This window comes from Ruditapes philippinarum, unplaced genomic scaffold (genome assembly GCF_026571515.1).
Source record: "Ruditapes philippinarum isolate M1 unplaced genomic scaffold, ASM2657151v2 ctg9_1_1_1_1, whole genome shotgun sequence".
Lineage (NCBI taxonomy): Eukaryota > Metazoa > Mollusca > Bivalvia > Venerida > Veneridae > Ruditapes > Ruditapes philippinarum.
Window position 1 is genome coordinate 727168 of NW_026865571.1, and position 27537 is coordinate 754704.

The 27537-nt window shown below is 32.9% G+C and overlaps 1 protein-coding gene across 1 annotated transcript; it reads right to left on the reverse strand.

Annotated features, from left to right (window-relative positions):
* Positions 1–915: 915 nt before the first annotated feature.
* Positions 916–25719, reverse strand: LOC132729562 (2-oxoadipate dehydrogenase complex component E1-like). The gene is made up of 22 exons (XM_060715344.1): positions 25534–25719; positions 22851–22971; positions 21141–21315; positions 15647–15754; positions 15025–15136; positions 14418–14515; positions 13941–14004; positions 13219–13292; positions 12894–13037; positions 11765–11880; positions 10880–10955; positions 10080–10271; positions 9432–9533; positions 8765–8896; positions 7805–7925; positions 6869–7008; positions 6201–6357; positions 4605–4807; positions 3992–4237; positions 3169–3232; positions 2550–2635; positions 916–1928 (listed from the first exon to the last, which is right to left on the reverse strand). The coding sequence occupies exons 1-22, from the start codon at positions 25709–25711 to the stop codon at positions 1827–1829; spliced, it is 2811 nt and encodes a 936-aa protein (XP_060571327.1). The 5' UTR covers positions 25712–25719; the 3' UTR covers positions 916–1826.
* Between the last annotated feature and the right edge of the window lie 1818 nt (positions 25720–27537).

The following is a 27537-nucleotide window of genomic DNA, read 5'->3' on the forward strand; positions in this document are numbered from 1 at the left end:
TGGATGAAATTGGCTCAGCGGTTTATGAGGAGATGTGTTTTAAAGTAAAAGTTTACGGACGGACGAAAAGCGATCACAAAAGCTCACCCTGTCACTTTGTGACAGGTGAGCTAAAAAACAAACCAGAATGGCCTTATTTGCAGGGAGCATCAGATGATCATTTTATGTGCGGTTTTTATGTTGTTTTTTTGAGAGCTCTTTATTTTTTGGAGAGATAACTCTGACATAGATAAGCCTGACGCAATGTTAATTTAATGGTCCTAACTTTTTTTAAACATTCACATTGTCAAATAGTAATATAAGAGCAGACTGTGATGATCTTTTCAAATTTGGTAAACTTTTTGATGTGTTAATGTTGACGTCATTTTTTTTTGTTCACGAAAACTGAAACAAAATGTTCCTCTTACTAAACTACTAAACTACCTTAAATTGTCCAGAACAGAGGACATTGACTTATGGAAAAAAAAATGAAGAAAAATGTTTCAAATACCAAAAATATAGAATATCAAAACTGTAAAAAATGTAAAAAAGCATGATTGAGGCTAATTTTTTGTCATTTTGAACTTTAAAATTGAAGTGTTGACTTTATCTACAGTCTTGGTGTAAAAAAAACATGTTTTGGATACCTCATTTCATACATTGGAGAAGAACCTGCTTCTATTAATAATTTTCGTTGTTTGGCAAAAAGTCTCTAAACTAAAGTTCTTTTTGAAGGGTTGAAATGTAAGATATTGCAAAAACACCTATAATTTAATGTCCAGGTTATCTCTCCAACCAGTAGGCAAAGTTTGGTCCCTATCTGAAATAAATAAAACAGGAAATGCTGGTGAAACATGTTTCCATGCAGCTCATAATTTTACTTTAGTTTAAACATTCACTGACAAAATGAGAACAAGTGAATTATTTTTATGTTTTTCCTTTGTTTATTTAAATTTTCTCTTCTGTTATCAAAATTACAAACATATACAAAAATATCACAGTATTTAACAAGTCTATAATTAATACCACAGCATATGTGCTGTTTGATCACACTCTGAACTGCTAAATATGATTTATTTCATTAACTTAATTCTAAACATTAATTTTGTTATCTGAAAATTATAATCCCTAGCATGCAAAATCGACTGTTCAAAATACAAAGCAGAACAAAATCTTTATTTGTAGACTAGAGCTCTTCCCTGCTCGTCTATATGCAACAAATACAGCAGGTGTAGGGTTCAAACACAGGTGAGGTCTGATCTGCTATATATTGCTGGCTGCATAATTATAGCACTTTGGTCAAGAAACCCCTTAGATTAACATTGGAATAGTTCCTTATTCATAGTAGGACAAGTCCATTATTTGAGTACAATGGAACTGACAACACAAACTTACAAAGAAACAATTTTCATTCATGTATGCATTATTTTTTAGCAAACTTGCATCTGATTTTACTCCGAAAATTGTCTTAAATATATATTTCATTAATTGGAAGCTACGTGCAAATCTGTTACCAGTATATTTCATAAATTGCATTTCATTTCATCAGATTAACAATAGTTTTTCATTAAGTCTTAAAAATTAAATTAAACATATTTTTTTCAAAAAATCATCAATTAACAAATTCATTACATGCATGCCACAATCAAAACATAAAATCCCTAGACCAACTCAAACAGGTACATGTACATAATCTCATTCAAAATCTGAATAAAAAGTAATTTCTTTACATTATGTTACCATTTACATGAGAAAATTTCTTCACAATAATAACACCCTGTTACACAATGATCAATTCAAATTGATATAAAATAATTCACACTAATATTACACTTAAATATGTTTGTTCATGAAAAGAGATCAGTGATGAGTTTATCTGCCTCCATCTTGTGAATATGTCCTATACCTACAGCTGGTAATCCCAATACATCCCTACCAACATATCTCAACTGTAAATATAATAATAATAGAATGTTTTATGAAACCAGTTTCAGTTTGAACCAGTTTTAGTTTGAATATACATTAAGCATATTAAAGGAACTCCTCTGAGGTCTAAAAGGGTTAAAACTTAAAATTTGAATTCTTACATAGATCAGCTGAAGCACTTATGAGATATGCAAAAGACAACTAGACACAAAAACATGTCTCCCAAACAAGGTATGGTACTGATCAATCCTGCAAATTTTGGTTAAAATCCCACCTGCAGTTTGACCTGCGCAAGCCAGACAAGATTTTTCTATTTATAGCTCTGGTGGCCATTTTGTACAGGGAAGCAGAACGTGCCGGTGAAAGGCACAACTAGGGATGGTATGGATCACTCCATACCATGGAGTTTAATGTTACTAAGCTAATACTGTTAATAATCAGACTTACAACCATCCCTTATAACATTCCATATGGCTTGTATCTTACCTAGCTGATAACATGTTTATAATGTAAATTACAACCATTCCTTTTAACATTCCTCATGGCTTGTATCTTACCTAGCTAATACATGTTGATAATTGAACTTACAACCATTCCTTATAACATCCCTCATGGCTTGTATTTTAACCAAGATTACAACCTACCTTACATCCAACTAGATTTTCAAATCTGGGAGAAACAAATGACCAAGCACCCATATTTCTATGCTCTTCCTGTGCCCAAATATATTCTGGAATAAAATTATTTAATAATCTTTGCCGACTGTTTTAATTTGTTAAATAAGTTTGAAATTACTGTTTGTTATTACTGTTGAAAACAAATCATTTGTCAAAAAATTGAATTTAAGACAACATGTAATAATGAAGCTACAACTTTAATTTGATGCCAATTTGAAATAAGTATAAACTTATGTAATATTTTAATTAACAACAGAAATCACTTTGGTCTTTTGCCTAAACAATTTATACAATAATAAACTTTTCAAGTGGAGTGTACTGACTCTTTGATTACCAGCAGTAATAATACACTATGTATCCCTGTATTCTAAAAGCATGCACAAATCCAGCCTGCACATCCATGCAGACTGACCAGACTCTATACTGTCGTCTTTGGAATTGGAACAATTCAACATCAAATCTTCTCACAATAACAGTAGACAATTCTTAATTTAAAGCCGTATAAACAAATTAACCATGGTGAAGGTAATAAATGTGAAAATAAATATAAATGAAACCAAGTTTTGATTTTAAAGTGTGAACTTACCTTTAGCATTAGGGTATTTTTTCATTTCATTTTGTAACTCGGCGACAGGGAATGGACACAAACTCTGAAAAAATCTTTTTAATATTATTTGTTGTTAGATTTTAAGTCACACGGACACAGTAATAATCATATGGCAACAACGTTGTTGCTGGGGAAGATCCTGGGTGCCCCTTGCATGCATTATTTCAGGAAAAAGTGGACACCACATTTTTTTATTTTATGAGGAATAAAACAACTTCATGACAATCTTGTACAACTATATTTTTCAAACACCTGTGCAGATTTTGCGACTGCGTAAAAAATTATTTTTTTTGATGTGACGTCATTTGCATTATATATACACCAAATGTTTGCATTATATAATAGGCATGTCAATGAAAACTGGTTCTTTTTCACTGCAAATGGTCTTTAATTTTGGTATGTGATAAATAGAATATTAACTTCGTATATTGAACTCCTTGAATAAACTAATATTATGCTTGACGGAGGCTCGCACAATATTATTTTATTTGACTCATTCAATAAATTCAGTATTAAACAAACTTACACTCATTTAATATCCTCTATTTCTATCATAAATTTACGATATTTTATCATTGTGATGATTAAGTGTTAAACATTTAAAGAAAGAACAAAATAAAATGTTCTATATAATTCTACCTGTAACAAAGTCAGCTTATTTGTAAGGAAGTTTACTAAGTAAAACATTTGACACTTTGCCTCAGACAATACAATGAATACTATGAAAACAAAACTATTTTTCTTTTTACTTTTTAACAACATAAGCAAATTCTATATAAAGTATAAAAAAATTTCCACAAACCTCAAGCCTTATCAAAGCCACATCATCAATATTTCTTGCGTCTCTTTCTTTTAACATGGTGTAGTAATGCTTTCCTGAGCAAAAAACAACCTTATTGACCTTTTCACCTTTGACCTTGAGATCACCGAGTACAGGTTTGAAAGTAGTTCCAGGAGCCATTTCAGAAAGACTAGATGTAGCTGCTGGTAAGCGTAGTAATACCTTTGGTGCAATTACAATGACAGGTTTTCTGTAGTTACGAATCATCTAAAAATATACAACAGAATGAAATTAAAGTACTTAACCATTCTTACAGTTACTGTGTGTCCAAATTCAGGAAGCATCAAATTTATTAAGTCCTTCACTTTTACAGAATCAAAATAATTCTTTTAGTTTGGGTTAATATCAGACCTGCATAAATGTTGTGTCCTGACTTTTGAGAATATTCTAGTTTAACTACACAGGAAGTAAGACAATCATATTCTTAGTTATTGTAGAACCAAACCACCACATTGACGAGACAATGTGGGGAAAGACAGAAAATGCAAACTCAGATCATTTCCCCCACTCCCTATCCCACGCCCTTCCCCATGCCTGTCGGGTTTAAGGTTACAATCGATAAATGCATGATTACTTGTCTCCTGAGGAGATGAAAATACTGGGCTGGTGTCGTTGGGTTCAAAATTTGAATATTAATATCATCGCCGTCTGCTGAGGTCTCGCTGCTATCACAACCTTGTAGAAATCGCTCAATACGACATGAAGAGTGTTCTGGTCCGGCGCCATCCATACCATGTGGTAACAACATGACAAGACCTGACTGTAGCAGCCACTTATCTATAAAAAAATTATATTTTTTTCTTTAAAATACTTCAGATATCTTCGATTTTATGATAAAAGTATTCTTCTTAGTCATGATAATTTAATCAGATCAGAATAAAATCTGTGCTAGAAACCTTTTTACCAATGAAGATAATGAGTAGAAAATGTGCCACTAAATGTCAACATTTAAGTTTCTCTTTTGTCCAATTATCAAATAATAAGACCACCTTTTTCAAGTGACAATGTGTTTAAAATGACCACTTTCTATTTCCCTGAAATTGTTTTTTACAGACAGGATTGATTGTACGCAGCCATGATGCCTGGAACATTGTAACATAGTGATAATCAGTTTATAGCTTTAATTTACTTTAAAACACCTGCATTAACATGTTAATTTCAGTCACAGGTGTACTGAGATACTGCAGGTAATTCTTCAAGAATGCATGAATATATCCTATTGCTGGAAATGCTGAGATTATGAAAATATCAGTTCAAAATTTCTTAATTCATTTTAGGAGAAATAGCACTGTGACCTTTGACATCATATCTATCATATTGCTGTGCAACCATTAATTAATTTAAGAATTTTCATAAAAGACAACTTAAATTATATAACTATATTTGAAGTAAACCATCACAACAAAAGGCAAAAGAATTGCCAACATATTGTTAAGCGATTCAATGCAATAATCCTTTAATTAATACAAATTCATTGTTCATACTCTTTTAACACAAATACATTGTACATTAGAACTAGAACTCCGCGAGTCCGATGTTTTGCCTTGTGAACAATATAGTTCAGGAGAAATGGCCAGGACAAAAATGAAATATGAAAATTAACAAAGGGCATTAACTCAAAAAATAAGAAATGCAGAGCAGCAGTTTCTGTGCACTGCACTTCTTATCAAAAACATCTGTCATCCTATGAAGTTTCAAGTCTATAGTTTTTATAATTTATGAGAAATGGCCTGGACAAAAATAAAGTATGAAATTTAACAAAGGGCAATAACTCAAAAAATAAGAAATGCAGAGCACCAGTTCTTGTGCACTGCACTTTTTCTTAATGAACACTATCATCCTATGAAGTTTCAAGTCCATAGCTTTTATACCTTAGGAGAAATGGCCCGGACAAAAATAAAGTATGAAAATTAACAAAAGGCAATAACTCAAAAATTAAGAAGTGCAGAGTACCGGTTCTTGTGCACTTTATTCAGGTCATTATAAGAAGCATGCATACCAAGTTTGAAGTCAATCCGACTTATAATGACTGACTTATGCTCCTGACAAGCTTAAGGGGATGCCGACACCGACGCAGACACCGCTGGCAAAAGTAACCCCAATATGTCGCCTTTTTCAAGGCGACACACTAAGTAAAAAACATTAGAAACATATGAAATTATGTACTTACTTTCTCCACTGGTAATATAAGTATCAATTATTGGCTGGGCCCCATTGAAGAAATCCCCAAATTGTGCCTCCCAGATGACTAGTGAACGTGGAGTATCAATACTCATCCCATACTCAAATCCTAATACTGCTTCTTCTGTTAATGCACTGTTAGCTACCTAGTCAAGAAGTTAATTGTCATTTTGACATTGTCAATTGATAATCTAACATGGTTCACAATATTTTCTAGTGAAACAATTACTAACCTAGTCATGTGCATAAATATACAATAATATTATATATTTAGAAAGGAACGTAGGCATACAATTAATTAAATTTACAAATAAATTAACCAAAAGTAAATCTTGTCCTCCCTTGAATGGAGTTTACCTTATCTTAAAATTTCTTTCTTTAATTATATACCGGTACCATATAAAAGTGCATGGTTTGTCCTTCAGATGTTTCATAATTAATGACTCAGATCTATGACCTTTCTGATTATATAACTGTAAATCTAAACTCAAACTATCCATTATTTTATGACCGCACACTCAAAATAAATACCAATTTCCTTATTATTCACAAAGTTGTTACAACCATATAAAATATTTCAAAGTAAAATCAAGCACTTGACTGTTAAATATTTGAAAAGAAAAAATAATTGTCAAAGGAAGAGGAGATGGTACGTACTTCAAGGTAACCCTGTCCTTCCTGTGACATATGATTCAGAGGCACATATATTTCATCAGTTATTTGGTCCACTAACATGGCATGTCTATGACTAAAGGTACCCCTGCCAACATCCTGGCCACTTATTCGCACATTAAAACCTGAATAGGAACATGTGAACAAAAGAATCATTTAATTGAACTGAGAATTATTACAATATATATTGAACTAAAAATACAATGTACTGTCAATTAAAGCAGCACGCCTCCAGATTGATACTTATTTTCATGAAAATTTGAAAATGTATTTAAAAGTATTATACTGTGGCCTTACCAAATGAATGCAATTTTCACATTATCAATGGCACTTTCAACCCATGTAAATTACCATAAAGAGGTCAAAATATGCAGAAATAGCCCTTACTGCGTTAGTAACGCAGTAGAAATATAGTTATAAATACTGAAAAATCGGTCATTAATGGCACATAACATGTAAATTATTACCAGAATTTTGAATCTTTATGCTTTTCCTAAAGTCTTAGTACATTTTTCTCAGGTTTGATTTTATCGAAATATTTTTGCTCATCTGGAGGCGTGCAGCTTTAAACTACATGTATATATATATATATATATATATTGAGTAACTTAGTAATGCACGAGTCCACATACCTCAATATAATATGGACATTAAGAATTTGAACCTGTTACCATTTGACATAGCACACACATTCAAAATAATTCAATACAGTCAATTTTCTAAAGTCTATATCTCAAATTAGTTTTTCTCCACAAATTTCTGGTTTACAGATTTACACATAATTTGTTATCCTGATGACAATCAATGAGTGACCAAAACAAAAAGGTCAGTATATAAGACACACTTCAAATCTCCTATGCTATTTATGTGATTTTCTTTTCAGAAATGATTTAATTTTTAACTTTGAGCAATAGGACTTGCCTTGATGCATCAACGAACCAAATGCAAGAGCTTCAGCAGCGGCCCAATCAAGACCAGCTCCTTCTGTTAATTTCTGTACACGTCTCTCACAGTGATTTTTACCAATAGTAGGATGTACATTCTAAATAAGAAATAAATCAAACTTTTTAATGTTTTTGTTCACATTTGATTGTTATAAAAGCTAGGTATAGATTTAACCAATAACTGCTGGTGGCTACAGAATTTGCCCTGCAATGAGAGTAGACCAAGATCAGCCAGAACAACCATGCTGTCTGATTATGATCTACGATGTCCACTATTCTGTCGGACATATTTTGAAACTTTTTTTTTAAATTGATAAATGATTTTGCCCAGTTTGAAAGATTGACATATTTAAAATAATCAATGAAAAAAGGGTTAAATAACAAGAAAGTCTGCTTCCTTGTGTAACTAGTGTCACCTACCAAAACATGGCCTTGTACAATTTCAATACTAAAAACCAATGAACCTTTGGTTTCATTAGAGAAACTAGACCATCTTACTCTTTGAAACCATTTACTGTGCTCTATGAGTATACATGTATCTACTTCAAAATAAAACACCAAGTAAAACTATATAATTAATCTATTGTCCACAAATATCTTAAAATCATCATGAAATACTATAGTATGATTATACAAGACATTCTGAAAAGGCTAGTCATTAATAGATTGTGTGTAATGATCCTATTTACATAATAAAAATTGAGCTCCGGTATCTGGTACAGCAAAACCTGAATATAGAAACAATTTCGGAAAAAGAGTAATTTTACACTATAATTGGTGTAATGGTTAAAAAACAAAGGCCTCCAATGACATGGTTTTCTATATACAAATATATAATCTTTATCCAAAGGTGAACCTTTGGACAGGTTAAAAAGTAGATTTTTTTTTTATTTGCATAGAAAAAGAATTTCTCAACAGTGTAGAGTATAAAGCTTACAAAGTCATCTGGTAAGGTGACTGATTTTGCACCAACATATTTCAGAATTTCTACGTTAACACCAGTAGCCCATACAGTTATCTCCCCTGGTGCTTGTCTGTAACCACTCCATTGTCGCTGTAGATCGTATGGCTGTTAAAAAATTACAAAAATATTTGAGTATATTGCCTAAAAGTATCATAATAATTAATTATTTCGGACGACAATTTCATAAATCTCATGTGTGTTCTAGAGTAGATGTTGTAGTGGTTTAAAGTCACTGATCATAATTTCGAATCATACAAGTACATTACTATGACAAAAGCTATGACAAAAGCTATCAATGTCTTTCAAAAAATATTTTACAAACATTTAACATAAATGTTTTTTTTTTTTTATTTATTCTAACTTAGTAAGAATTAAGCCTTGAATTAAACTTGAATGGAGAGTAATGTAATATTCTTTAAAACATATAAAGTGTTGGAAAAGAAATAAATTTTATCTAAGATATCAAATTTTATCTTAGATATCAAAATATCAAATTTTATCTTGGATATCAAAATATTAATCACTTTTTATACATCATAAATGTGAAAAATTTCAACCTTGAATCAAAATGAAAGCATTACTGCAATATTAAAATTTCTGAATTTCAAACTTTAAGAAAGATATATATATATATTTATACCTGTACTGATTTAGAATTAACTTCTGCAAAGTCTGCTGCTAATTTCTGTGCCCAGGCCTGCTGTACCTGACTCAAATCATCCGATGAGCATCTACCATCAGTCTTCACAATGCAAAGAATAAAATAAAAGTACAATAAATTTGCTGTCTTTGAATTGCTGCTGGTCCCGTAAGACAAGTCATTGAGCACAACATTATTATATAAAGATAATCGTTGGGAGGATTTCAAAATGGTCATTGAGTACAAAGGACCAGCTGCATTGCTTTTGTCGACAATTAAAGTGATTTTTTCTAACTATCCCATAGAAACATAATTAGACATGACACAAGTTAAGAATACTAAAAGGAAGTAATTTATTGCTTAAATTTTCTTATTCTATAAATACAAGTATAGTGGTTGAATAATCTAAATATCAATAAAATAGCAACAAAAAAAAAGCATTCATTTATTTCATTTCTTTGCAATTGTGAAGTGTAATAATAGAAAGGAATTCTGTTGATAAGCTGGCCGTTATGGGAGAATAAAATTCTCAACTTCTTCCTATTCTTTTTTACATCTTCTTTTTGATTTTCCTTTTTTATCTAAAAGCTTTAAAAAAAATTCTTAAATATATATAAATAGTAAGATTAATTTCAGTGATAAACTTACAACAAGCTCGTCTGCGTAAGAATCTGGAATGCTTTTTCTATTTTTGATGGCTTTATACATGAGAGGCTGTGTGAACGATGGGTCATCTAGTTCATTATGACCATATTTCCGGAAACAAATATAGTCTATGATCACATCTTTCCGGAACTTTTCCCGGTAGTCCATAGCGATTGCCGTAGCCTTGACAACATCCTGTTAACAACAAGCATAATTATGAGCTGATTTCAATATAATAGAATAATTTGACACCACAACACTGACTAACTTCTATTTGATATAAAGAATAGGCCAGTTCTACCTTTCAGTGATAAATACCAAAATACATAAGTAACATAAATTTTGTATGATACAGACTGAAAACAAACTTCAGAGCTCCCATTTTTCACGCTAATATTATATATAATGGCTACAAAATAATAGCAAAATTTGAAAATAAAAGAGCTCATTTCAATGTAGTACATGTAGTAACTTACTGAATTTATAATAATTATTTAAAGTGTCATAATAACACAGAAAAATATATACGGTACTATAGATTTAGGGACATTTCTTTTACCTAGCATATTTAATAGCTAAATTTAGATTAGAATATACTTAGCTTTTTACCGTGCTGTCAAGTTAAAAAAAATAGCTATAAATGTACTTTTTTTTAGTTATCCTGTGAAAACTCTTCTACTTCAATAAAATTCTCTCTAATGTGAAACACTTTTGCTATAAAAATCAATACAACGTGAACCTAACTCACATGCAAAAAAGTTAACATAAAATTGAAACAACATATAAAATTGAATAAAGTTTACCTCAGGGAAGTCAGCGTTAACATGAAGAACTGGGTATCCATTTATTTTTGCCAAATCACTGCTATATTGGGAAGATCTGAGGAAAATAAGTACAACATTTGAAAATAAACAGACATGCAAATAAAGATACTCACTTGATTAAAACACTTTAAGCTCACAAAAATACCATCTTCATGTAAATGAGATCTATCAGCCTATGAAGATTCAAAATGATACCTCAATAAAAAAATTTAATTACCCGGTATGCATCTGACAAAAGTTATGAATGATTACAAAGCGCAATAACTCCAAAATCATGCAAAAGACAGTTTAATCACCAAATGTTGCACTTCACTATAATGAGATCTATCCATCTATGAAGTTTCAAGTTGATACCTCAAATAGTTTTTCAGTGTTATGCTCCAGACAAACAAAGTAGATGGCCGTACAAACAGATGGACAAGCTGATTCCAATATACTTCTCTGAGAACATGATTGTGTGGGTTATATAATTATCTGCATTTAATTTGGAATTATTGTTGTATAATACATGCTATACTGTAACATTTTAAATTCATACTGTTAATATATAAGCTTTATGCTTGGTGCAAAATTGAGGCAGTGTCTTAACCATACATCTTCTGTATTAGAGTAATTGACTAGATCAGCCTCTATTTTGGAACTATTGACTGGCAGTTTTTGGAATTTCAAAATATTAACATATTTCTGCAGCAAACAGTAATAGGTTGGCAGATCAGATTTCATAGTTCAGCATACCAGGCTGCAAATTCAGTAGGCAAGCAGTTAAGTAGACCATGCTGCAAGTACAGTTTGTCAGACGGCACAATTACCACATGAATATACAGGCTGGCATAACTCTGTCATACATTAAGATATCTTACTTACCTCCCTCTAGCAGCCTCTGTTGTAAACCCTATCTGGTTGTTAACTATGAAATGAATACTACCACCAACATTGTAATGTGGACATTCTGCTATACAAAATGTTTCTGCTACTATACCCTAAAAGTAAAAAGAAACATAATTAACCTATTATTACTAAACAAATACTTTTTTTCTTGAAATACATGTAAAATATCATTGACACTTTACCTTTTTAAATCAAATATTTAAGTTTTTTAAGCTTTAAGTTTCTATGTTTATGTTACTTAGTACAATGTGTAATGCTGTTTCTGTTTTTTTTTCTTTCTTAAATGTTATTTTCCTTAAATACATGTATTCATGTTCATGTCTCGTGTAGTGAACGTAATATGCTGACTTTGTGCCTGCTTCTTGTAGCTTTGTTATTCAACCTATGTAAGTTGGGCTTTTATGCATATTAGAGTATATTTCTCAAAACTTGTTTAAATCTTTACTTTGGAATATATTTCAACTATCTGTCAGAATTACTGTTGAAATCAATCCATAATTAAATGTGATAGGAAAAAAAACTGTTTGGTTCTTATGTTGCGAAAATAAAAAACAACCCAAACTCTGGAATCCTACATCTGAAGTCTCGCTTCTTAGCCAATTTGATTTGACTACAATCAATGTATTATTTTCAGATGTACATAGTTTTCTTCGGCAGTATTAAATAACAATTATAAGAGTTTACGTTTAACTGTTTATGGAAACCAATACAGCAAACCTTGTACAAAATGGTAATATTCTAGTATCATAAAAAAAACCCAATGAATAAGTATTACATCACAGTTATACATAGAGAACAAGGGTGACTTTGTCACAAAATACGCCTGTCACAAAAGCTTTGTGAGCGATAAGAAGTATGGCAAGCAAGCAGGTCCCTTTACATATTTTCTTTTTTCTATCTTTGACCTAGAGACCTGGTTCAATGCTTGTGACATGGCTTCTCATAGTGGTGAACATTTCTATGTAGTTTTATTAAAATTCCTCCATGTGTGTATGAGATATGCTTCGGACAAAATTGGACTCCACCTGCCCACCTGCTGGTTCCCATAATATGTCCCCTTTTTCAACCTGTCATATAAAAAGAGAAAGAATCAGAGACAGTTTACCTGCGCTGAGAATGAAGCATCACCATGAACTTGTAGACATAGAGTTCTGTCCCCTTGTTTTGACTCTCCAGTTCTACTGTAATCTCCTTCTTGTAATGTCTGCTGCTTAGATCTACACTTTCCAACAGCAACGGGATTATTTGCCTACAATTTTGTAAGAGAAAATACAATTATTAAAAGGACATTAATTTCTTTGACTGATTTGTCATCTAAGGAGACATAATATAAGCTTTACCATTTCAAAGAAAATGTTTCAAATTTTCTATTTGGCTTTTAGAGGTTATTTTAAACAGAGGAAATAATAAACAACAGTAATCATATTTACCTCAAGATGTGATGGGTTTGGTAGAAATGAAACATGCAATTTCTTCCCTTCATATTCCAGATCTACTGATGTATCTGTAAAATTCAATACATTACCTAATAAACTTAATTCAAACTTGTTATCATAACACCTTAGCATATCGGAGAAAGATATTTATACAAAACACAATCATCAAAGTTGTTTGTTTGCTACTTAACTTGGTTAAAAAAGAGAAAACAGAGTCATATACGATTATGACATTACAATAACTGGCAAAAATTTGACATTAGAGACACATCATTACAGAAAAGTGCAGGAACATGTTAGTACACTAACTAACATAAATATAACGCTATAATAACTTATATTATGTAATATAAATTATGTGTATTATCATTTACCAGTCCTGCTATCTATTGTGACTCCATACAAAAGAATCGGCTTTGCATATATATTTTGATGTGACAACATAAGCATTACACAAACATAGAGTAAAGGCAAACTACATGGTAGCATCACACCTTTAAGCCCTTTAAAGAAAATGGCTCTTATTTTCTGTAAACAGATCTTATTTGTATATATGATAAATTGAATATTATATTTGTAAATACATTCAATATCCTCTGCTTATTGAGACTTTATTATTACTTTCAAAAATGTGACGGTACAGAATAAGAAACTTTCATTATAAGTAACTGGCATAATGTGACATGACAAATAATTTTAACATTACAATAACTTACATGAATGTGACACTACATCTCCAGTCCCTTTTGATCCCTCAGGTATCTCTGATATACCTGAAACCTGAAATAATTATAGATTTGTACATTAACTTTGTTAAAACTTACAAGCAATGTGTAAGAAATAATTTATGACATGTTACTTTTAATAATTCATGAATGATGTAATATTGTGGTATAAAGACTTTAAATAGCATTTTGAACTTTGAATTAGTCAACTCTGAGAAATTTGATCAAATTCTGAAACAGACATAATACATTACTGGCAAAATCAATCTTATTTAAGACTGGAGAATGCAAGTAGATAGGCAAAAATGATGGGAAAAATGCATCAAAACTTCTCATTTCTTATAACAGTAAGTGATGTACGAATCAAATCAGATTATGAAGCATCTAATCATGAATAACTGAATGTTAATCTCTACAACCATGATGGAAACAAGCATGTTGATTAATTCTGTAACTACATGTATATACCTTTTGGAAGATTCTAATTGGTGGATAATTAAGTAGACATGTAAGAAAGTTAAGGCGCCCTCTATGTGGCATGCAGATCACTATTTCCTCTATGCCAGCTGAAACAGTGAATAGAAAAGTAAGAATATACTAAGACAAATAGTTATGACCTTCACATATATAACAATGATAATGTACATTTTTTGTGTATAATAGTACATACTTAATCTTGAATAACTGTGGTATATTTTTTATCAAATGTAAGTTCATGTATATGTAGAATGTATATGTACAAGATGAACTTAAAAAAGAATATCAGATAGGCCATGAAATAACTAACTCAGATCATAGTTCATACTGCCCACTAGTGTTTTTCACAGGTGCTCACAAACCAATTTTGTCAGAAATAAAGAATGTAAGAGCATTTTGTTGTTGTTGTTGTCTTTCTACAACAAGTAAGCTAGATAAAAATGCTATGCAATCTGATCAGAGTAAACAACAACAACAGAAAAAGTAAAATAATTATGATAATAATAACATTATTAATAATAATTATATAATGCTGCTTGCTCTAATGGAATTTTTCAACATGTATACAGATTTACTACCCTGGCCTATAAGACATTACCTTCTGCACTTTTTCTGAATATCTCATCAAATACTGCCATCATACTTTCACCACCCTCTCCCCCATATCTCTTTAATGTAGTAAACTTCTGTGCCAAAAAGTGATCAAATGCCTATAACAAAACAAGAAAGCATATTTTACTTTTACTATCGATCAAGCATCTTTTGGGTAAAATGCTGTCATTCACTGATGATAACAATGATGATGATTATCGATCATGATCACCAAATTATTGATGATGATGATGAATGATGATGAAGCACTGAAACAATGATGATAATCCATGATGACTGATGATGATCAATAATGGCAATGATGATAAATGATGATGATGAATGATGATAAACAATTATGATGATTATCAATCATGATCACAATAATCAATGATGATCCATGAATGATGATGATGAACAATTGAAATGATGATGATGATGATGAAAATGACGAAAAAGAAGAAGAAGGAGAAGAAGAATAAGATGATGATGATGGTGATAATAATTATGATGATGATGAAAGATGAACAATGATGATGATGATGAACAATGGCAGGTATGAACAACAAGCTGCAGAAGTCCATCTATATATTATAATCTTAATTATGTTCATGTTACAATTAACTGACCTGTGATTTAAGCATGAGATTGGCAAGGCCTATTCTTCTATCATTTGTAAGATCAATTTGATGTTTCGTTTCAAATGCCTCAGAAAACCATTCTCTCTCTTCCTCTGTCTATATGCCAGAAAATGAAGAAATACAACAAGATATTCTTTACATAATAATAATCTCTAAATCAATGTACATGTAGGGGAACTATAGCTGAAATGTCCAAAATGAGCCTGTTTCACCTATGGGCAACTGATTAAAAATAAATCATAATTTTTAATAATGTTAAACAACATGGTTTATTTCCATTATTCAGAACAAAGGTTGAGTTGCACAATTACTTTCTAAGGTGTAAACTTTTGAATGTAAACTTTCCATAAACATTTCCAATTCAATCCATGAGAAACACAGAAAATCCATTGGAAACATAGACAATCCATGAGAAACATAGACAATCCATGAGAAACATAGACAATCCATGAAAAATGGTAGGGTGACAATCTGGCCCTCAAAAACAAGGGACCCGACCATGAAGACTAACAAAACTTGTTATATACCAAAATGTTCGGCATAGTCTGTAGTTCTTAAAACTGCCGGCATAAATTGGCATAAGTCACTGCGTTTTCCAGAATCCAAGATGGCCGCCAAGATGGCCGCCAAAAAAACAAAAATGCCCAACAAGAGTTAGGTTGGTTATAGGGTGTCCTTTATGGCATTTAACTTTGTTTTTATTGATTATTTTATAAGAACAGACATAAATCTAAACATATTTAAGCTTTTCTGAGATTAATATCATACTTTGCGATTTTTTTGGTGAAAAATACCCAAAAATTGCGTGAAAATCAGGGGGTAGGAGTAATATTTTCGTAAATATTTCAAGATGTGGACAATACATGCAGTTTATTTTTACTTATAACACTTCAGTAGTATATAATACTTACTATTTCAAACATTTTGTAACACATTCATTATCAACATTCACAATATTTATGATCTTTATGTGGTTGGGGCGTTTTATCTGCAAAAAACTGTTATAATGTATAGTATTATATATATAAATTTGCAAACGGAACAAAAAGTGAATAAATGCAACATATATCATTTTACACTGTTAAGCTAACATAAGCACATATTTAAGCATAACTTGTTGTATGATAAAATCATCATGACTGTTAAGCAAAACTATGCTTAACATGGTTATTAATGCAGATTTTGGCCTTTTCCGAATAAATACTGTAGATATAATACAAAACTAGCATGTTGACAAGAATTTTCTGCACAGCTTGCCATTGGCTAAGATCAGGCTAAAGCTATTCTTAAATAAAACAAATATTTGCAGAAAAACACATCAATGTCCAAACTTTAGTATATGAAGTGATCAAAACAACTGCACTCAAATGTTCAAGTCTGACATTTCATCATTTGACATTTTAAAAGCTGCGGTGGTTATTTTCATCCTGATCAACATATTGAATATAAACAAAACTAGGATAAAAGCTACAGATTGGCAGAACATACAATATAAGTACAAACAATGTTTCTCCTTACTGTTAGACACAACTTAATTATGCAAAGTTCACAGTTATAGACTTCAACAAAGCACAAATAGCTATATTCTACTAACTATTAACAATGTGCTTAGGCAAAAATCATAGTAGTATAGGTCTAGATGTCGTTTTCGATCTCATCATCTGCAGAGACACTTGCCAGCATTGTAAACAAATTTTGACAGATGTCATCAGAATCTTGTAGTGTACCCTTGCAGCTGCATGCTGTTGTACATGGTTGTTCATTTTCCTGACAGATACATTCCTCACTACAATGGTCATCACAAGCACATACCATATCACTCAAAAGCTCTGGTGGTGCGCACGGTTGTGACATGAGTTGAGGCGAGTACAAGCCCCTGTTGTCAGTCACATACCCACATTCTAGTGGATCTGGTTCAGGCTGAGGGTTCAAAGCATTTCTCCAAATGAACAGCTGGTATGCACATCTTAGTAAGTGTAACATCATGCTGTCATTTGTTGGTGGCAATCTTCTCGGCTTGACTCTAACCTTACCCAAGACAAGTTCTTTGCGTAGGATATTCAGAGATGTGCAACATGTTTGCCCATAGAGCAAACCAACAAAGAGAATGGCTGCAGCTTTTGTTTCAGAAGATATTTCTGGCAGCTGACCCAAGTCTGCTAGGCTTGTCAGTTGTGGTGAATGTTTGCGCAGAACATGGAAAGCTTTCTTCTTCCCAATTCCATGGAAGGAGGAACATGTGTCGCACCCTGTGATACAATAAACTGGAAGTAGAACGGCTCTTTCGTTGGGATTCAGTGCTCTGTACACCAAATGCACTGGTATGTATCTTGTAAGGTTACAGTACAAACCCTTTCTGCCGGTCTTGAAATACACGACTTCTATTCCCAGACTATCATAGTGGTGGACCAGTAGAACAAACACATCTGTGTCTGGACTTACCACTGTTGCACTCTTGATCCTTAATGTTGCCGATGCATGTGCCAAGTGGAACAACATTCTGCTATCAGCTTCCTCTTGGTTTGACTCAAGGCCACCAACATATGAAACTGCCTTGTTTGTAACCAATAGAGTCTTCTGCTGTAACCCACCAGAGACAAACAGTTGCATGCCCTCAGCAATCAGGGTATGGCAATTTTCTGTTAAATGCCTTGTATACATTTTTGTTAGCTCGCTTTTACACTTGCTGCTGGTCAGCACCCTTTTCCAGTCGCCAATCACCATATTAGGTTGGATTGTTATGGCTGAGGCTGAAGCACTCTCTCCACGTTTTTGCCGTGTCTGCATTTTCAGACTGTTTTCTTCATATCTATCAAAGACTACATGGACTTGAGCTGTTTGCTGACATCCAGAAATTATATATGTCCAGAAGCTGTCTGCCATTTGCTTGTATGTAGGTTTTGAACCTGTTGGTGGCTGAAGTAATTGAATAATTGCCATTCCATCGAAAACAATACAATCTACTCTTTGCATATTTCTAGGAATGTTTTCAGGTTCTGCAAGTTGTTAAAGTTTTTCCAAAAAGTCAGACTTTTTGATGGAAGTCATTGAGCCATCATCATGAAATAAACTAAGAGGGACAGGAGCATTCTCAAATGACATGACACGTTCTAGTGGCACTCTCTTATAGGCGTTGATTGCCAGCAGCCGGAGGTACATTTCTTCGCCATTAACGGTTATATATTTGGCTTTCATGCGAATGGTCCTTGCCTTTCTTGAGCTCATGGTCTTTATGTTTGCCCTTGGGATTGGATCGAAGAAATTCTTCTTCGGCGCTGGTCTCCCTTCAACCTGAAACCTGTCTTGCACGAAATCTGTTAACATCGACATACCAGTAGAGTGACAGTTAAGAAGACTACTAGCAACTTCAGGTTCTGCTGCAACACCTGTAGCGAAGTTTACCAGAGTATCCGGTGGATCAGTCAGGCAAAAGGGGTCTACGAAGACCTGGTTTTCAAACAGACTCAGCATGTTTCTGACAGCTTCGTTATATGCACTCATGTGGAAAGGTGTGTCTGTGTGATGTTTCACTGTTGGAGTCTTTCCAGCAGACGAACATTCAACAGCATACTTAGCTGTAACTGGTCTGGATAGGAACCACCGAGACAGGGCACTGTCATTGTGTGTGAGGCCAATTATGCCACCTGAAGACTTCAGTGCCTTATTCTCCATCACTTCCAGGACATAGTCGATCCATACAGAGTTGAATACTCCTTTTGTCAATTTGGCAACAAATTACCTTTCTTGAAGGATTTGAGTATGGCATCTGGCAGTCGATTCATCTTCAACAGCATATAAGGCATATATCTTGCATATACTGTTCTGTTTGCTGCAAACATGAATGGTAGTAGCAGTGACTTTGAGTAATGAAAGGTATCCCAAAGACCATGCCTTGAAGCAGCTAGGTACAGTTTCAGAGGTTTCGAGACTTTCATCAAGTAGTCATCCCAGAATTGGAAGCGTTCTGATTCAGTCCTACCTTGGTGACGAAATACTTCCATGAGAGGAACCATGTGGGTTTCTAAAAGTGCTGTGGTCTCCTGGAGAAGACTTGTATCAGCTGACTTCACATCAAGTTGTTGAAGTTTCTGCAAAAGTGATACTGGCACTAGCTGTGATTTCTGCTGCCCCCATCTGTAGAACTGAAACAAAAATCTCTGGCTTAACACTTCATCAATCATGATAAGAGCACGAAGGGCCCCGTCAAAATCTTTGCCAGAGAGTATATGATCTTGAGTTGCTCATAAACTGCTTAAAGAATAGATTTTTGTTCATGAATTTATATGTACTGTATAAAATATAATGTTATAGAAAAAAAACATCATAATCAAGATATATTAGTATATATTTATACAGATATTATTAAAAACCGTTGACTAGTGCACTGACTTTTTCAATGTCATTGACAGGGAAGAAAAAACATTAAATTTAGTTTCTGCTGTATTTTGTTTTGAAGAATTCACATCTAAATACAATCATTAAACAAAGTTGCAGGTCACTTATTACCTGTTTTAATTCATTGTGGGAAAATTTTGGACTAAATATGATTGTTTTCACATGTTGAATTTTGAATTCCCCTCCCACTAAACTTTTTGGTGCAGCAGTAAATATTACCCCTTCAATATTATCCTATACCTGTTTACTATGGGGGAATGAAGGAAGGATTAATAACAGCCTTGATATGATTCAATAATGCTGTTAAATCATGTAAAATAACAAAATCAGTACTTACCAAGAATATGTTATTTGTATGTCTTCTTACCTTGTAATTATGCGAGATTTTCGGAAATCGGCTAGAAAAACTACATTACTTACCTTAAACGCTTAAAAAATGAAAACTGACAATAAATTCATACCAGATTGCTTGAATTTTTATTTGATGGTCACTGTATTAAAGTTAAAACCTGAAAAGTATACAGTTTATTGCATAAAACTTGAAATGTAGACAAAAATAGAACCCCCACCCCCATTATTTGATGTCATTTTTGGAAATTCGGCTCTCAAAAATCTTGAAAATATGATATTAATCTTAAAAAAGCTTATATGTGTCAAGATTTATGTCTGTTCTTATAAAATAATCAATAAAAACAAAATTAAAAACCTTAATGGACACCCTATAACCAACCTAACTCTTGTTGGGCATTTTTGTTTTCTTGGCGGCCATCTTGGATTCTGGAAAACGCAGTGACTTATGCTAATTTATGCCGACAGTTTCAAGAACTTCAGACTTTGTCGAACATTTTGATATATAACAAGTTTTGTTAGTCTTTATGGTCGGGTACCCCCTGTAAATAAAGCCCTAAATAGCCCATTGTCACCCTACTAAAACATAGACAATCCATGAGAAACATAGACAATCCATGAGAAACAGAAAATCCATGAGAAACATAGAAAATCCATGAGAAACATAGACAGACTACTTGTTTGTTTGAAATCAAAATTAAAAAAAATCTATATATGAAGAACAATTTTAAACTATTACCCTTAAATGCTGGAACTCAGCTGCAATTGTATCACAGTATTCTTTCTCCAATCGACCAATAAGTTCTGTGACAGACATGGACTGGGAAGCCCCGCCCCCAAAAAATAGTCCATCAACATTTACTTGTAGACTCTCTGTTAATCCATATCTCTCAGGGGCTAGCTCATGGGGATCACTGATAAATAAAGTAACAACCGTAACATTTACAGTAACGCTATTTTCAAATCAAGGTTTTAAAGACTATATTATAGAAGACCATACATACCGGCAATAGTATGAAACACATTCTAGGACTAGAAGTTTCACACCTAACTCCAACACTACTTAATATCGAGGGTTGATGGCAGAACTGCAGTAACTTATATAAAACAAGAGCTGTCGGTAGGACAGCAACGCTCGACTATTCTTAGTGCTTGATAGTAAAAAATATTGCTTGATACAGTTACCTCCTCCTGTTTACAGGTTGGGGTCATGATGGTGAACAAGTGTGCAAAGTTTCAAAGCCATATGTCAATGGACTTTGAAAATATTTGAACTATTACAAAAACTTTAACATAAATTCTAAGTCGAAAAAGGGGCATAATTCTGTCAAAATGCTTGATAGAGTTACCTCCTCCTGTCTACATGTTGGGGTCATGATGGTGAACAAGTGTGCAAAGTTTCAAAGCCATATGTCAATGGACTTTGAAAATATTTGAACTATTACAAAAACTTTAACATAAATTCTAAGTCGAAAAAGGGGCATAATTCTGTCAAAATGCTTGATAGAGTTACCTCCTCCTGTCTACATGTTGGGGTCATGATGGTGAACAAGTGTGCAAAGTTTCAAAGCCATATGTCAATGGACTTTGAAAATATTTGAGGTATTACAAAAACTTTAACGTAAATTCTAAGTCGAAAAAGGGGCATAATTCTGTCAAAATGCTTGATACAGTTACCTCCTCCTGTCTACAGGTTGGGGTCATGATGGTGAACAAGTGTGCAAAGTTTCAAAGCCATATGTCAATGGACTTTGAAAATATTTGAACTATTACAAAAACTTTAACATAAGTGGTTACGTCGACGCCGACGCTCGGGTGACTACAATAGCTCTACTTATTCTTATCGAATAGTCGAGCTAATAAAGGACTTGCTTCAGTTTTGCTATCAACTCAATATGTAAAATGGACATGTTCTGCTTTAAATTTGGAACTGTCACTTATTATTTAAAAGGTTCATAATATAAAAGCTAAATTCCAGTAAGGAACAGTATAGCAGATGACAGTATAGGGTCTAGTCAGACTGTGTGAATTTACAAGCTCTGTTGGACCTATACTGGTGCCACAGGCAAGTCATTACCACTGCTAGCCTTGACAGATTTAACCCCTAACATTCTATATTGGACTTGTCCAGCTCCGGTTTTTGCAACCCTTCATTACCAATTTTTGGGAGATGAAAGATTAAATTCAGTAGGAAACAGTATAGAGCCTGGTCAGACTGCACAGACATATAGGTTGGCCTGGCTCTATACTGGCAGCAAAGGCTAATCACTTTGGGTTCAAGCAGAGTAAAGGTTTAACTTTTGGACCTAAACGTTTTAAACTACGCTGAACACAAAGTTGGGAAATAACACTATCAGACTTTAAAGAATGATTGTCAGTTATAAAAGATTATATCATGTGTTTGTTAAATGCTTTATGTTTTTTATGATAAAATCTAAGAATATCTTACATTTCTTGTTGCAAGTACAGTGGATCTAGAGTGGCTTTCTTATGACCATGTGTTCTGTAAGCCTCTACAAGTCTGTATACATTACTGTTCTGTATTCTGTTTTGAATATGACTATCTTTAACTGAAGTAAATGATTAAAGAAAGAATTTTAAAAGCAAATTAACATGTGTAACTAGTTTAATATAGTATGTTACATGATAACTTGTAAAAAAATCTTCTAGATATGACTGATTTTAAAGGAGATCCACTGAGGTTCAAAAGACTAATAATAACATATTAAATTTGAAAATCTTACATAGATCATCAGGGGCACTTAAAACGTAATAATATAACATAAGCACAGCATGCAGTGTTAACACTTGTCTGTTAAAAATGCTTAAGTAAAAAGGGGAATAACTCTAAAAACATTCCAATCAAACATGTAACAACTGCACCTTGTCGTAATAAACTAGTATTCAAACAAAAATCTTGAAAAAATATTTTCAGTCAAATCATGTCTAAAAAACTTTGTCAAAAACTCAGTGGAGTCCCTTTATTTTGTAAATGTTATAATATTCCTCTTATATTAAAACTAAAATATGTGTTTTACCTGTCTCCAACAGCTAACGCTGGAAATTGAATATAATATTAAATAGAAATCTTTTAAACAATGTGGCATCATTTTTGAAGAAAAAATGTTATATCAGGACATTTTGAAGCAAGCAATATTATACATGTATATCTCCTTATAATATTTCACCTAGAAAAACAAGGATCTGTTATTTGATAAAACATAACTTTCTGGGGAAATATCCCACTTTACAATTAAAGCGGTATTACAGATCTGTTACCATTGATTATTACCATTTCTTATTTTCTTCTCAGTACCACTAAATTTTTATAAACATGTTTTTGTAATGGAAATTCAAATGATATTAGCAACAGTATCACTAGTACTATCGTCTTGGGTTATCACCAGAACACCATTGAATATACACAAGTTTTATTCTAACTACAAATGTCAAAGCATTCTATCTAACTGGTGTCAAAGAGACAAGTCTATACATTGAGTTAAACCCACATGAATAGATAGAATGAGAGAGCATATCATATTACACAACATTTCGTTCACTTTTCCTGGTCTAACTGTAAAAAGAGAAGTAGGTTTTGGCCTAATGATTACTGTAAAATTCAACTAAAGTAACATTTCAATGGTTGTAATGTTGTCAGCGTTGTATATATAACAGACCCAAAACGGGATGGTTTAATATAGCTTTATTGCATTCATTCAGATACTCTCACAACCACAGACTCGACAATAACTGATATATAAACATACATGCACAGGCTAGCCAGAAGCAGGCTTATCAGTACACACAGGCAGGCTTATCAATACAAGGCTCTGCTTGGCCACTACAATGGCATTCATAGTTCATTGATTAAAACCATTTCAAGACCTTGTGTTAAGTGCAACTTAGATCCTGCTCTTAAAATTTCATTAACTCTACTTCTACTTCTTCTATTTGACACTTCCAAACATCAATTAAAATTATGACATGGAAATGCTAGCGCTGTCAGCAAAATAACAGAATTAGTCTAATATTATATAATATTTGTATATGGGTGCATTGTATAAGAGATAAAATAAAAGAGTGCAAATATTGAAAATAAAAGACTGTTTAAAAGATATTTAAGGCTGGGACTTGATTTGATGTTATCCAGGGGAGAATAATTCTCTGGAAGGTCTCAGTCAAGATGGTACTGGGGAAGAGACTGTGGGGTATGAAGAAATTTGAGTTTGGGATGGGGACTTTGTAATTATGATCTACAAAGATTTAGCTATAATTTTGTATAAAAATACATGTATTTGTGTATTATGGAACATTCTTTGCTATAAAGTTTTCCTAAATAGTTCTTTTAACATATTGGTGATGCCAGTGGTGAAATTTAGTTATTAAAGACATACCTGGCTGACTGCAACACTCTGTACACTTTAAACTTTATAGGCAAGATGTTTCTGATAGGCGTGAATAATAATTTAATTGTATTCTACCTCTGGTCTAATTGTAATTGCTGTCTCTAAATTTAATTATTTTTTTAATTTGCTGTTTTAACTGTTTATGTTTCTTTTAATATAATGTGGGTTGGTTGGCTTGTTTGCTTTGGATGTTGCATTATTTATATGCTGGGTCCAGATTTATTTTTGGCAAAGGTCACACCATGGTATTTTAATAATGTTTTTAATGTTTAATTGTGGGATGGGATGTTCATGTTATGTCCCAAGAAAAGTGCATGTATATATAGGGTGTAAATTACAGGATTTTCTTTTACATCCGCGATTCAAAGAATCTGAGAGTTAACTGTTTAATTGCATGGCTATATATATTACCTTCACCACAAATTTCAAGTATAACTGCCCAAGTGAAACATTACCAGGTACCACTGCATCATGTCACACCTCCAAGTTGAGCCAATCACACTCAAGAAAAGAGACACACCTCCAATGTTGTTAACATTGAACGCTTTTGCAAGAGACAATAATAAAGTGCCTGATATGCAACCACAAAGGGTGGTATATCACTGATTTCGTTTGAAATTAAATATGTAATTACAAAAACTTCGCTAAAACAATGGCACAATTAACCAGGTAGATAAAATGACATTTCACCGTTTGACGCAGTAATTAGGAATTTGGAAAACTCACCATGGAATTGCGATGAAGATTCTTGTGGTCTGTGACCATAAACACCAGATTTACTGTGATACCATGATGTTGCAACTGTCAATTTCCGGAATTTGCCCAAAAGCCCAGCTTTATAAATGTGGGTTAACATTTTTACGGCGACCTTGTAAACATCTGATAAGGGGAAGTAATCCCACATAAACTACGCCATTTGTAGTGTCAAGAATTCCGTCCCGTGCCAGGAGAGCATTTAAAGCAGCACGCCTACGGATTTGTGTTTCATTTTATGAAACCTTAAGATTGTTCTCGAGTTACACAGCTTTTATTAGTAAAATGTGAATAACCTAAGTTCTTATTATGAAGTATCACAGATATTTAGGTGCTCCATGAAAGTATGCAGAAATGTCTCTAAGTTATAAAAGTAGTGACTTCTGCAAAATTTTGCAAAACACATTTTTAAACATTTCATCAAGCAGGGTCTGTAAATGAATATTTATAAGTTTGAAAAACTACAATTCAGTCAAACATAGATGTAAGATCCATCTACATACATGTGAAAGAATCACTTGAATAAAGCAGGCCCTATAAAAAATATGTTTAATATAGGAAACACCTCACAAAAGGCCAGCCATCAATTTTTTTACTTTTACCTATTTTAGTGTATAATTGCCTGTTTGGGGAGACCTTATCAATGACGATTTACTTACCCTGTAGGCAAATACTGACTTTATATAGACCATGGATATAGGAACTGAGTTAGTGTTGTACTAGTAAGACCATGGACTAGGGTCACAGAGAAAAGATGAATACAATGTACCTATTAAAAAATGAAAATTTAATAGTGTGTGCTTTATTAAAAAGTAACCAAATAAAGTATAAGGATAAAAATACATCTAGTATAATAAACTTTTTTCTATCAGCTCTTTCAACATTTGCAGATATATTCTGTATTCCTTAAATTCTTAACTGTTGAATAAGCATGTACAAACATACATATATCTATTATTTATTGTTTTCACATATGTTCACTAATGTACTTTTTTTTTTGTAAAATAACAGGCCTTAAACCCGTTTCTTAAGAAGAATGTATGTTTGGAAAACACATATGCCCCCAGCCCAGATTCTTGTTAGTAAACAATTTTCCAAAAAATGTTAAACCCTGGATTCACTCAATAATTATTACAAAGAGGGAAGATTGCCCAAGCAAAATTGTTAACATTTATTTGATATTAACTTTACACAGTCATTACCTTTTGCTGTGGCTAAGTGATTAAAGTATTTCACTTTAAATCATACTTGGCCCCCACTGCTGTGAGTTCGAATCCCTCCAGGCTGAATTTTTTGATGGTAGCTCTCAGAACATTGCTAGTTCTACTAAGGTGTTCATACTTAAAATAATGCACAATGTGGCACCCGATGTCTTCCTCCACCACTTCAGCTGAAAGGTCACCATTTGACCTCTATATTGCCTAGATAATTCTGTGGGTTGTGTTTTGCATGAGAAAGAATGTAATGAAGTGGTGCAATGGTCAGCTTTGAATTTGGAATAATACATTTGAGCCACGTCATGACAAAACCAGCAGTCTGATCAGGATCCATGCTGTTCGCTATCAGTTTCTCTACTTGTTATAGGGTTTGTAAGCGAACAGCATGGATCCTGATCAGACTGCGCGGATGCGCAGGCTGGTCTGGATCCATGCTGGTCGCAAACCCATTATGTTGGTTTTGTCGTGACACGGCTCATTTGAAATTTAAGGGATTTCCATATCATAATACAAGACTTACAAGAGCATCCCATGCCCTGTTAACACTCATCTTTTAAGGGCAACAACTATCAATAACAAAGTTTGACAAAATTCTAGTTAAAAAGGGGCATAGTTCCGAAAATATAGCTTGCAAAATTATGTCCCTTGTCTAACAACTGCACCTTGTCATAAGCTGCTTAACAAGTACTCAAAGTTTCATGTTGATGTAACTTTTAAAATGTTTGAATAATGGGTTAATTTAAAGTTTTTGCACGACAAC

Coding starts and splice junctions, on each gene's coding strand:
- LOC132729562 (XM_060715344.1), bottom strand. CDS start 25,711: ATGTGGGATTACTTCCCCTTATCAGATGTTTACAAGGTCGCCGTAAAA. Junction 13,038..13,218: donor CAAACCCATCACATCTTGAG/GTAAATATGATT, acceptor ACAAAATTGTAG/GCAAATAATCCCGTTGCTGT. Junction 11,881..12,893: donor ATGCTTCATTCTCAGCGCAG/GTAAACTGTCTC, acceptor TTTTACTTTTAG/GGTATAGTAGCAGAAACATT.